The following is a 13,641-nucleotide window of genomic DNA, read 5'->3' as shown; positions in this document are numbered from 1 at the left end:
TGCGAAAGAGCTGTGTTGAAAGAAATTTTTAAAGTGAGCAACTGGTACTACTGTTGCTTATACAATTATCATGAATGTTTGAAGTTGTTATGAATTTCTCTGTTTCAATGTTGTTGACATCGTTTTAAAAAGTATCACTTGATTATAACTTGGATTATGATTTATGATTAGGTATGTAACATTCGCAACAATCCTTAAAAATGTCAATGTTTTAAAAGCAAGTAACGAAGCTGCATTAATATTGCTTTAAAATACTGTAATGTCAAGCCACGGATATCGCTTAGCTGGGCTGAATTTAATAAGGTCTAATAAGGTCGGAGCATGCTTGACGCGCTGTAAGTTGCAATTACCGCATTCGCCTTCATGTTTCACTCGCAAATTGAGCCGTCGTTCGCAGGCCTCCTTGCGCAAGTAGCAGTGGTTGCGGTAGGTTCTGCCGGCGGTGGAGCACACGGGGGCCGCGGCGGACGGACAGGTGGCGGGGCAGGCGCAGTGCGCGCGCCCGTCGCCCAGGGACACGCATTCCGCGCCCCAGCGGCAGAACGTCTTCTCACACGCTTCTGCAACAAAATTGCATTTGTGAGCCATTTTTAGGGGGCTACTTAAGGGCCGTATTTAAAGGGGGCTACCATACAAAAAGCTGCTGTCTACAGCTGGCTGTCAGGCTGTCTACGTAACAGGTTAGTGGAGTTTTCATGCTAATGCGCGGGCCGAGTTTGAGGTTTGAGAGCTTGGTCAGTAAATTCACGGAAGGTTCGAATTAAGAATCTTTTAAGATCCCGCCTGGTGAATGCTATTTATACGCCTAGCCATAACAACATTTTTGGCCAATCTTGGTCTATAGCCGTAGGAACCTTTAGTGCACGAGTCCGACTCGCATTTGGCCGATTATTAAATGAGCCATTCGAAATTGGAACAGGCAGCCTGAAAAAAAAGATGGCGGACGTAGTCGAAATATGTCAAGCCCACCGTCAAATCTAGGCGAGTAGTCCTAGTTCTGCAATTTAATCATCTATCTATAATGCATGGATATTATAACAATTAATAATATAGGTACCTATGTCACGACATTCAGATATCGAGCAATCCATCCCATAACCCGGTCCATCTATAAGCAGCTTACAATATGCTTGTCAAACATCAAAAAGCAGGTCCGAGAACGGTTTTACTAGATTATGAAATTTTCAAAAAAAAAGCATATTTTTGATAAACATTTTCAGTGCAGATTGCAGAGATAAAATAAATTACTTAATTATAATATTGATGATTATCATCAGTAAAAATAAACAGACTGAAATCTCTCATCTAATCAATGCCATTGTTATCGAAAGTAAATTTAATACACCCCTATTTTAACATTCCACCTGCTTAGTATCTAAAATAGGGGTTTCGAATTGGAAAACCTTGTTTTCTCCAAGAATTGAAAGAGACATGATTGAGGGTGAATACAGTACAAAATTACACAATCCTCAATTTTCTACCTGAGGAGCGAGACCGTGACTAAAATATTAAGGGAAGCTAAAATAAGCGAATATCCATTTTACCACCGCATTGTGTTAGCTGGCTTTGGGATTACCGATCTCTATAGTCTATTTAAAATTCGAGGCAGATATTTGTCGAGTGCGAAGTCATACAGCGCTTTGGTAAAGTTAATTCTCTGTTCCCTGTACCTTTGTGTCCATGCTTCTTTATAAGGAAGGCTTTAGTGCAGAATCACAGTGTAATAAAGGACTATTGTTATGTACGGTAGCATGTTATGTCGATTCTCATGTTATGGTCCGAATGGTAGTTTCATACTTTTGATATATTTTAATAATAATATTATGAAGTTTTATGAAACAATTTTGTGTTGATTTTAATAACAAAAAAACTACTTAATTCTTTCTACTATAAACATCCTTTTGAAATTTAATTATGTTAACTATGTTGATGCTGTTATCACTTTGTGCAAACAATTTTAAACTCGATCACAATTTCGTAGAAATCGTTAGATCATTTTCTTGTTTCCTGGGAAATTTATAGGAATTACACTTTGAAGTGACTTTTGTTATAAACTCTTTATTCAATTATATGTTTTCTTGGTATAGTTCTTATTTTTTAATGAATCACAAAATATATAGCTATCAATCTTACCCTTATGAAAAAGCAATTATTAAAAGTTTGGTAAGATTATTCTAAAAAATACTTATTTTAAGGATGCAAGTGCAAATATATAATATTATTATCCTTATAGATGACGCCCGTAACTCCGTTGCGCCAAAATTCGTCTATCGGGCGGAAACTGTACATATTTCCTTTGGCCTCAAAGTATACCAAATTTCAGCAAAAACGGTTCAGCGGTTTTGGCGTGAAGAGTTAACAGACAGACAGACTTATTTTCCCATTTATAATATTAGAATATTAGCATGAAAGTATGGAAGTATGACTTTAGAGCCTAGATCTTTCCCGCGAAGTTTTTAAGCTTCTTCCAAAGAAGAAAATCCATATTTTTTTAGGGTAAAACACAATTTTAATTTAGTTAGCAAATATAATAACAAAGTAACAAAAAGGCTATTATTACGATCGATCTCTTTGTTTCTCTGACCCAGCCGACTGAAATAACTGGGTAACTGAATGAAGTTAATTAAAAACAACAATTAATCACCAGGAGTGTTGTAAGTCAATGTTTTAATTTCGATTCATTATTCATTTCCGTATCTATAGATTACTAGATTATGTTTGTGCTAGGAATTTAAAGCTTTTTAGGATTGTTGCATATTGTGCTACGAATTAAATATTAATACGTATATTATAGTGTTATTGTGCAATACTTAATAATAGCTCCCACACCGGTTTCGGTGACGGTGGCCAGTTTCATTGAAACCAGGCCAGCGCAGGAGTAATTTTATAGTGCCCAACTGTGTGCGCAGTACACAAGAGCACCCTTATAACATAACCCAGTGGGACGGAAGACCGACACGACCGGCGAGAGATCAGGCGGAGGACCGACTTTTTACATTCCCATCCGACGCCTGGATCATCTTACTTGTCAGACAATCAGGTGATCCGCCTGCATTGTCCTAACCACGACCTCCGAGTCAACGACCACCACCTCCGCGCTCTATACCACTAGACCACGGAGTCGTATTGTGACTTGTGCAATGTACATGCTAGGAATCACAATGTGCATTTTAAGGCCAAACCCCCTTTTTTAACTTTTTGAAAAACTTGTTTTCACCCTGGCCTTGGGTAAACCCAAATAGATTTTTACACAGATCTAGCGTGATTTGTAATAGGATAGGTGTTGAAATTTCTACAGAATATTATGACATACACATCAACCGTACTTAAAAATTCATTGACAAGTCTTAAAATCGGTATTTTTTTTTAATCGTTTATTTAAGAATTAACAGTAATTTACAATACTAGATCAAAGAATAATAACTAATTAATTTTAAGGATTCACAGGATTAATCTGTAAATTGAATTATTTTCATTTTATTTCAAAACAATTTTTCAATTAAATGCAAATAATATAATAATAATTGGGTGCATTACAAATGCACAGATAAATTATATTCAGACAGAGTGTAAAATATTAAACAGTAGGAGAGGAATTAGGAATGCAAGACCGAACAAAGCAATTTTGGCCTGACGTTAGCATGTCACCCGCAAAACTAGTGTACGGAGTAGATAAGCCTCAAAAGTTTCTATAACAGTCTTACGTAATTATATTATCTTACATAAGTGTGCTGGCTTCCATGTTTTTAAGCTAAATAATAATATGATGCACATATACATAAGACTAATAATAACTTTTAGTTATTTAAATGCTTAAAAACTTAGAGGTTGATAACTGCAATCGTTAACGATTTTTTTTTAATGAAATACGGGGGCAAACGAGCAAACGGATCACCTGATGGAAAGAAACTTCCGTCGCCCATGGACACTAGCAGCATCAGAAGAGCTGCAGGTGCGTTGCCGGCTTTTCAAGAGGGAATAGGGTAATAGGGGAGGGCAAGGAAGGGAATAGGGGAGGGTAGGGAAGGAAATGGGAGAGGGTAGGGAAGGGAAAAGGGTAGGGGATTGGGCCTCCGGTAAACTCACTCACTCGGCGAAACACTGCGCAAACGCTGTTTCACGCCGGTTTTCTGTGAGCCCGTGGTATTTCTCCGGTCAAGCCAGCCCATTCGTGCCAAAGCATGGCTCTCCCACGTAACGATATTTTGATAATGCAAAAAAGTTGTTGTATATTTTGATAATGCAAAAAAGTGCCGTGTTACTACTCAGCTCAGGAATAATTTTTAAGGCTATTATAGTTGCTGATGTAAAATAATAATTTTTATATTATAAAAATAATTATTTTACATCAGCAATATTATATTACGTCTTATAGAATATGCATTAATTTTCTGCGTTCTTGACGTAAATACTTAATAGCGTAAAAATCTTTTAGCAATAGATATTTAGTCACTGTGATCATGGTTCTAGAAAGAATAAAAGCTCTAAAGAATGGACGAATCAATTTAATTAAAATTGGTTTCAACATAAAAGAAAAACCTTCCGTCAAAGTTTCTACAAGAATTTGATTAGGTTCTTTTAAAGTTTAACTAATTTTAAATATTTTTACTTTAATTAAATACTTCAATAAAAAATGTGCAATTTGATTTTATTAAAAAGAAAAGCTCCTAATGAACACCCAGTAGTTATATAATATTAACTAATTAAACGTGACCGCTCGAAAAAAACGCGTGGGAACCTCTCATCTTTCTTACCATTACTTATACGTGGGAGAGCCATGCTTCGGCACGAATGGGCCGGCTCGACCGGAGAAATACCACGTTCTCACAGAAAACCGGTGTGAAACAGCGCTTGCGCTATGTTTCGCCGAGTGAGTAAGTTTACCGGAGGCCCAATCCCCTATCCTATTCCCTTCTCTACCTTCCCCTATTCCCTTGCCTTCCCTTCCCATCCCTACCCTCCCCTATTAGCCTATTCCCTCTTAAAAGGCCGGCAACGCACCTGCAGCTCTTCTGATGCTGGGAATGTCCATGGGCGACGGAAGTTGCTTTCCATCAGGTGACCCGTTTGCTCGTTTGCCCCCTTATTTCATAAAAAAAACCGTAACGTTTTCCTACAACCCAAAATAGAACCCAAATTTAGATACTAACGTTCATCAAAATCCATTCAACTATTTCATGAAAGAATAACCAACGCTATCTCTACTGAACAGTGAGCAGTGAAAAATGAAAATCGCCAAAAATTCTATAACAGCATTGATCCAAACGTTTCATATTAATTGCTTCGTTTTTGTCGCGTTCGCATCGGTAATATTTCAATTATAGTTTCGACTTTCGAGTTCGTTTTCTAAAAAATCATTTTACGTTCGTACGTAGGGTGCGCGTGATTTATTGCTCTTTGTCCGTGATAAGGAATAGTGGAATGGATCGGTCGATATTTTACCGTTCTAATTGGTATGCTGAAGCGTTTGCAAATTCCGAACTAAAATATCTACTTAATGTGTTCGCTGAATTGCCGAAAAGAGAAGTGCTGATACTATCTTTGTTATAATATTATGTTATTGTTAGTACTTAGTATAAACGTAAAGATAAAGAGAGGATAGAAAAAGAGAATAAAAGTAAATTAAACGGTAAAAATACTTACCTTCTGGCGCTGGTGGTCTAGGCTGGTAATGTAAATCTGTAACAAAGAAACAACAATGAGTAAAATGTTTATAAAACATTGATTTGGTAGGAGCACTTTAGTTTTCTTCTAATAGTTACAATTTAAATCTCTCTCATACATGTGTGATGTGTACCTTAAATCTGTCAACTCAAATTGAACGTAAGACGCGAACAAATAGTCTTCCTTAATGAGTCCCGATTTTGGGTCAGTATAAAAGCCGGGCGTCGCAAAATGCGTTTGAAACTGGGACGTGTGGGCTCCGCCATATTGTTTTATTGCAAATTGGTTGGACGTAGACCGCGCCTGTCCTTTACATATACGAGGCTATTAAACTACGCCCGCTGCCCAGTCACGTGTTAAACGAATCTGATCGCGTTGTGTTAGATTGAGAACTTTCATAAGTGTTTTTATCAAAAAATACACTCATAATATTGACTATGATAGAAAAAGGTAACGAAACGTATCATTCAATATTTCCGTCAAATGTATCAAATTGCGAACCAAACAATATCGTTTTGTATATTACGTGCGATCGACGTCTATCATTTTATTAAGCCGAGCACATTTTCGAATGCGAACCGTACCGAATAGTTGGAGATTTAGTTGCGAGCGACAGGAAACTCGTGGAATCGATTCTGCAGACGAATCGGGCCGGAATCGATCTGCGAATCGAGCCGGAATCGATTTTAGAACGAGTCTGAGGCGGTCGTTACGGCGCCGCAACAAATTGAAATTGATATCATCGTTGGGCAGCGACCGACCGGATATTACCGGTGTCAACTGCAATATTAAGGTGAGATCTCAATGTTTGTCCGTTCGTTCCGAGTTCAAAAACCGACAAGGAAGTATCATGAAACTATGTTATACCTAATGTAGATGTTATAAAAGAAAACATACCCTTCTGATTCAGTTACGAAACGCGGAAATGCGATAGACGGGATCCGCGGAAGAACCTTCAAATCAAATAAACTATTTATTTGGTCCAAAAGGGGACAACCTTATAGAGGTAAGGGCCTAGAAACATACAGGTAATGATGGGGCTCAAATTTCTTCGTAATGTATCGTAATTATCGATGAGATTAACTCGTCCAACGAAAAACCTAAGAAAGAAGTACAAAATATAACATAACTACCTAGTTTTAACAAATACAATGCTTTTCATATGCTTATTTTATTTCTAGTTGCTTGTTTGAACTAAGCTCGATGTAATAAGATAAGCGAAATATTCGACTATCAGGAATTCATAATTTTCTAGTCCAGCGAGTTTGGCAATTTAATTCAGTTCATATATCCTGAAATTTCGTGCTCGACTAGCGTGAAAATTAATCGATCGATTAGCTATTCTGCTGCAAAACTAATGCTGTACGTGACTCGGGAATCAATCTGCACGAACCGACTCAAGGAATTTATTGTCTTAAACATTTTGAAGCTATTTACCGAACTCCTTTTGGGGAGGACCGTATTTTTGATACAGCGTTTGATATCGATTTTGCCTGGAAGTATGATTGTATCGAACTAGTTTTTTAAAATATGGAGGTGTAGCTTCCTTGCTAGTAATTTATACTAAACTAGTAGAACGCGTTGCTGTGGATATAAAGGTTCTTTTGGTAATACATATGGAGGACATCAGCCATGAAGACCATTATGTTTTTTTACATAGATGCCATTTGTTAAAAACATGGCGATTTCCATGATTGATTTTCTACTACCGTTACCGTAAAATAAATATTGTGACTTTAAATTGAGATGTTAAGCTATACTGTCTTTCAAGTTGAATCAAACACACGGTTTACAAATCAAATTTTAAATCGGTTCAGTAACTTGGGAGTCTATCCCGGACAAACATCGTGACACGCAAAATTTATGTATTGTAGAAAATGTAGCTGATAAAAAATCGGCCAAGTGCGAGTTAAACTCGCGCACGAAGGGTTCCGTACCTCAATCGAGCAAAAATAAGCTGAAAATTGTGTTTTTTTGTATGGCAGCCGCCCTTAATTATTTAATTTATTTAACTTTTATTATAGATTATTAAAGTACAAATATAACTGAGTATTTCGTGAATATTTCAAGTGCCTTTGTGTTGCTTCTTATTATTCTTATTATGTTGTGCTTGTGTGTTATTGATATCGAGCAAAAAATAGCAAAAAAATCACGTTTGTTGTATGAGAGCCCCCCTTAAATATTAATTTTATTTTGTTTTTAGTATTTGTTGTTATAGCAGCAACAGATGATATACACAATCTGTGAAAATTTCAGAAATCTAGCTATAGCGGTTCTTGAATTACAGCCTGGAGACACACAGACAGACAGACGGACAGACGGAAAGACATTGAAGTCTTAGTAATAGGGTCCCGTTTTTACCCTTTGGGTACGGAACCCTAAAACAGTAGCTAGCAAAAATATACAAAGTTAAATATTATGCAAGGTCTCAAATATACAAAGTTAGAATACCAACGTTCAAAAAATTCTATTACGTCCATTGAATCCTAAAAAGAAAATTATGGCATACGGCTCGTTGCCAGCTTTGTCTTAAAAAAATAATAACGAATTTAAAACTACGCTTCCACGTACGTTTGCTAGCAAATATTCCATTACGGATACGGCTTCGCTGACGTTACGTTGATTCAAATACTGCTATAACCCAGTTTCACGCGGAGCGTTTTCATTTAATTACTTTGTTAAGAAAATTGTGCTCACTGTAAAATTCCACATACTTTTATGAAATGGGAGCTAAGCCACAAATCGCTGTGTGTGTGTGATAATCAACTTGAAAATTACATTTTTAAATTAGTATTATACAAAAACAAATAGTGTAAATTAAGTATTTCGTTAAATATTATTATCCGTAAAACAACATTTAACGAAATATATTAAGTTTTACGGCCCGGTTGCACTCTGACACATTCGATTATATGACTGAAAATTTGGAATATTTTTAGGTTTAAGTTTTATGTAAAAATCTTCATTGCATAAAGTTAAGCAATTACTTAACTTTTAATTATTCTTTAGTCTTAATCATTAATGGAGAACCAAAGTGCGGAAGCAACTTAAAGTTTATAATCAAATCAGATTTCAAATTAAATGAAGTAACTTTAGTATTGAATAGTACCTAATAATTTATTCTTCTCTAACAAGTATTTGCGGCGTAAGTCAATTGCATTAAAATGTCAGCGAAACGATATTGGAAAGCTGATTCCACGGCCCGCAACCATTTGCCGGAGCTCTGGAGTCTGGCCAACGGATTAATCCTAAATCATGAGTCACTTGTTTCGGAGATTTAGGTTTGTTTCGCTCGTGTCCTACTGATAATGATGATTTGTGTGACTTTTAGGCGCTAGTAAGACACTAGCTACTAGAAGCGTTTGATCTACAGGGTGTAACAAAACTAAGTGATAATACTTTAACGCCTTACTCCCGAAACTGATATCGATTTCGATTTGCAATTTCAACGGTTTTTTGACACTTTAGACATTTAAAATATGTCTAAAAAATGTCAAAAAACCGTTGAAATCGAAAATCGAAATCTATATCAGTTTCGGGAGTAAGGCACCAGTATTGCTAAGTACTCACATACGGTTCTGCTCGATCGAGCAATAACGTCGAGCAAAACTCGCGACTCGGGATTTCGTCCACACATTCAGCATTGCTCGATAGTTTTATTCTAAATCGACTTATTTTATTCCATCGAGCCAGCTTGATGCGAGCCTTTGAGCTGCCAGTTTTGCGGTCCACACAGTAATAATTATTACTCGTAATCGAGCAAAACCACATGTGAGTACTTAGAATTTGAGTTCCATAAAGAGATCACTGTTAAGTAGCAGCGTTGAAAGAGCATTTTTTTTTTGGTTTGTAATTTGTATTGGCAAGCACGTCATTAAATTTTTCCATACAATGATAAAAAATGTTACTCTTTCAGCGCTGCTATTTTTACAGCGAACTCTATAGAGGAGACCCATACACACCCTAAGGTAGTATCACTCAGTTTTGTTACATATTGTATACGTGAATAATGCAACATTTCAGCTACAGTATTTACAATTTAGTTAGAGCTAGAAAAGCTATTTGTCGCATTTCAAATGAAGCTGAACTGATCAAAACTGAAATTTATTACTAGGCTTGTTTCATCAAAAGCGTATCAATCTAGTTAAATACGAAACACTTTAATCACCCTAAATCTAATAGTTTTATATCAATTTTAAAACCCTCCACGTGGCGGGCGAAGTGCCACTAAAATAAATGTTCTGTCAGGGAGAAAAACGAGCGGGACGCAGCCCTAACCGACCCGCACTACCTCTCCCACTATTTCATTTCCACAAAATCGACCGTGAATAAAATTCCGAAATCGAGAAATTTCCTGATACACAATATTAAGCTTTCCCATGAAAATTATACATTTTTATCACATCCAAAGTATTATATTTTATTGTACAAAAATATTCAATATATAGAATTGACTTTCCTACGATTTCATTATATATAGATGTTCCGCGCGGCTTCGCTTGCGTAATTTAGGAATTTCACGCAACCGTACATTTTGCAGCAAAAAATAGCCTATGTCCCTTCACGTGGTCTATTCTTCATGTTTGCCAAATAACATAAAAATTGCTCCAGTAGTTCATAATATAATAAGCAATTCCATATAATTTCCCCCGTTTTTTCCACATTTTCATCTATTTCTTCGCTCCTATAAGTTTTAGCGTGATAAAATATAGTCTATAGCCTACCTCGATAAATGGGCTATCTAACATTGAAAGAATTTTTCAAATCGAATAAGCAGTTCCTGAGATTAGCGCGTTCAAATAGGCCCTTTCATATAATTTCCCCCGTTTTTTTTTCCACATTTTCCTCTATTTCTTCGCTCTTAATAATCTTAGCGTGATAAAATATAGCTTATAACCTTCTTCGATCAATGAGTAAAATATCTAAAACTGAAAGAATTTTTCAAATAGGACCAGTAGTTCCTGAGATAAGCGCGTTCAAACAAACAAACAAACAAACTCTTCCCAATTATAATATTATAATATATAAGTATAAATATGATAAAAATCGGTCAGTGAAAAAGAGCCTAGTTTATGCAAGGAGGAAAACTTTGTCCACTTTATAAAATACTGGTATATAGAGGTAAATGTACTTAAATGCTATTAAAATATACTTACAGTTATTAGTAAGTAAAAACCCTGTCGAAACTCCCAACAATACTAGAAAAAATATAAGTAAGAGAACTATTAACGCCGGTCTACAATAGTGGATCCAGCAGTAGTCTTCGGAATTCGCGGCCTGCGCGTTGGACGTCCAGCAGCATTTGCAGGAGGACTCTGTGGCAGCCGTCGCTCGGACGACTGCACTGTTGCCCTGTTGATTCACTATCACACCCTGCACAGGTGCCTCGGCCGCTTGGCTAAATCTCGTATTCTTTTCGCTGACGCGAGCGAACCCTGAACTCTCATCATCCTGCGAATTCCCGTATACCCCATACGAGGCGACCATGTCTACGCCGGACAGCGAGCGCGTGGTTTCATTCCCGTCCTGCACCACATTATTGTCGACGCTGGGCCAGCACTCGCACGAGCATCTGTCCTCCTTTCTTCTCTGTCGGATCTGCGCTGCATCCGACCTCGTCACCGTCGGCTCACTCTTCTTCTCCTCCTCTTTTATCTTCTGCGGCGCGGCCTCGTGGCTCGCGTAATTCGGCTGGAGGTTCTTATGGTTCTCTATGTACCAATGTCTCTCTTCCGCTCGTAGGGTAGTGTCATTGTTTCCCTCGTATACGTCGGCGTAGTTGGACAGCGGGTGTGAGGTTGGACTGTATAGAGGCACCGGTGCGAGCTGGCCATACCCGCGGTCGTACTGCGGAGGCCGGGTAGTTGAGGCATAGTAAGTGGTCGACACGGGCACGGTGTACTCGTATCCCGGCCTGTTCATCTTTTAGTCCTCGCCCGCATTTGAATTTATTTCTTCACGAAATCATGATGGTATCTGTGTTGGAAATTGGTAATAATAATATTATAATGCTAAGGTTTTTAATGATCTTTAACTTTCATCTATTTATAAGCGCTTTTGATTGGCTAGCGTCAAACAAGCTAACCGATCAACAACGTTACTCTAATTGAGTTTTTGAGAGAGTTTATATACAGTCAAATTGCTGATCTAATTGCGTTTCTACAGTAAGACATTTCAGTAATAAAGTGTATCTGTTTGTCACAATTACTGCTCTGTTCGGCGACGGTATTTGTCTTTTGTATTGGGACAAGCTCGGCGCTCACTACCGGTACAAAGAACTTGTGACGTGAGTAAATAAGTTGAAATTAAGGCAAGTCACACGACGACGTGACATTAAGGACAAAGTTGAACGTGATAATGGCAATCTACTGTTTTATCATTAGTATTTTGACATGTTTAAAATTACGAAAAAGAAATTGACACTCGGGGACTACCGCGGCAAAGCTATATTATATTGCATTGAATTTTTTAACAACATAATATGCAATTAGTATTCGCATCGTCTAGACGCACGCACACAAACACCGTGCCAGGCAGAGTGGGGTGTTTTAGGTTTTTTCGTTACGGAATTTTCGATTCGGTCGCCGCGCTCAAAGCTCGAGAAAAAAGCTATGCAATAGCCTAAAAATATATTTAAACCTTTCAGTCGCGCCTAGAAAATTTTACATCGACCAATAGCATCGCGTACCAATCTATGACTAAAAAAAACATGTTGCGGTCAATGTAAGAAATCACGATAAACATGGGCGTACCCAGCTGCCCCCCCTCCCCCCCCCCCTTCGGTACGCCCATGACGATAAATGATTTTTGTTATTGAGTCATACTTGCACATTATGAGTGTTTTATTCATTACAGTAGGCTACATATTAAGAATAAGTTCTTGAATCAGGAGCTACTACTGTTTCCAATCAGAATGAGAAGAGAAGTCTTAGATTCAATAAACTATTGTATAGAAATTGAGATTCCCAATAATATCCTTTTGTTTTTTGACGTAAATGAACCCTCGACCTTTAAAACACCCACTACATGCTGTTATTACAAAGTTCGTACCTGAATAATATTAAAACATTTCGGTATTTCACTGGTATCATAGTAATTTAATTAATACTATTGGATCGGAAGCCTAGTGGGTATTAATTACTGGTTTAGATATTGGAAGACACGTCGTAATACTATTAGTTGGGCTTATCGAAACATCAAACACAATTTCGTTTCGAGTATCGAAAGTTACGCGCTTAATAAATTCAAATTTATGACGAGTTATCGATTTCTCAGAGTTAGAATGGAGTTAAATCGACGGCCTGTTTCATTTTATATTGTTCGTGTACTATTGTTAGAAGAGGCATTATTTCGGGCAGATTTAATAATACTCATTGTTGGTTGCTACTTTGCGGAGATACCTATAGTTTGTAAAATGTATTACTGTGATAAAAACTATTATATTATGTCGTGTCTACGTAAAGAGATTTTACAATTAAATAGACCTACACATTCATAAAATTAGTGTCGCTATTTTAGACTTCAGTCAACTCGGGAAACATTAGTTTATTATAATATTATCTACGTGGGAGAGCCATGCTTTGGCACGAATGGGCCTGCTCGATCGGATAAATACCACGCTCTCACAGAAAACCGGCGTGAAACAGCGCTTGCGCTGTTTCACGCCGAGTGAGTGAGTTTACCGGAGGCCCAATCCCCTACCCTATTCCCTTTCCTACCCTCCCCTATTCCCTTCCCTTCCCTACCCTCCCCTATTACCCTATTCCCTCTTAAAAGGCCGGCAACGCACATGTAGCTCTTCTGTTGCTGCGAGTGTCCATGGGCGACGGAAGTTGCTTTCCATCAGGTGACCCGTTTGCTCGTTTGCCCCCTTATTTCATAAAAAAAAAGATGTGTCTCTACTTGAAGGTAACTAATGTTAAGGAAAGCATTTTTAAAGAAAAGTCTTTTTAAACATATCCACAAAATTTTGTAAAA

At 37.5% G+C, this 13,641-nt stretch overlaps 1 protein-coding gene across 4 annotated transcripts in view; it reads right to left on the bottom strand.

Annotated features, from left to right (window-relative positions):
* LOC121730252 (agrin-like) overlaps positions 1-13,641 on the bottom strand; it is a 228,620-nt gene that overhangs the window by 56,111 nt on the left and 158,868 nt on the right. For 2 of the 4 annotated variants that reach the window (XM_042119221.1, XM_042119224.1), the window contains exons 2-4: positions 10,821-11,640; positions 5,644-5,679; positions 351-560 (exon numbers count right to left, since the gene is read on the bottom strand). In XM_042119221.1, the coding sequence (XP_041975155.1) occupies positions 351-560; positions 5,644-5,679; positions 10,821-11,586 (1,012 nt within the window). In that variant the 5' untranslated portion in view covers positions 11,587-11,640. The remainder of the gene's footprint in view (positions 1-350; positions 561-5,643; positions 5,680-10,820; positions 11,641-13,641) is intronic. The other 2 variants (XM_042119222.1, XM_042119223.1) reach the window with 1 other exon arrangement.

Source organism: Aricia agestis, chromosome 9 (genome assembly GCF_905147365.1).
Source record: "Aricia agestis chromosome 9, ilAriAges1.1, whole genome shotgun sequence".
Classification (NCBI taxonomy): domain Eukaryota; kingdom Metazoa; phylum Arthropoda; class Insecta; order Lepidoptera; family Lycaenidae; genus Aricia; species Aricia agestis.
Note: the sequence above shows the minus strand (reverse complement) of the source record. Positions and strands in the feature narration are given on the sequence as shown.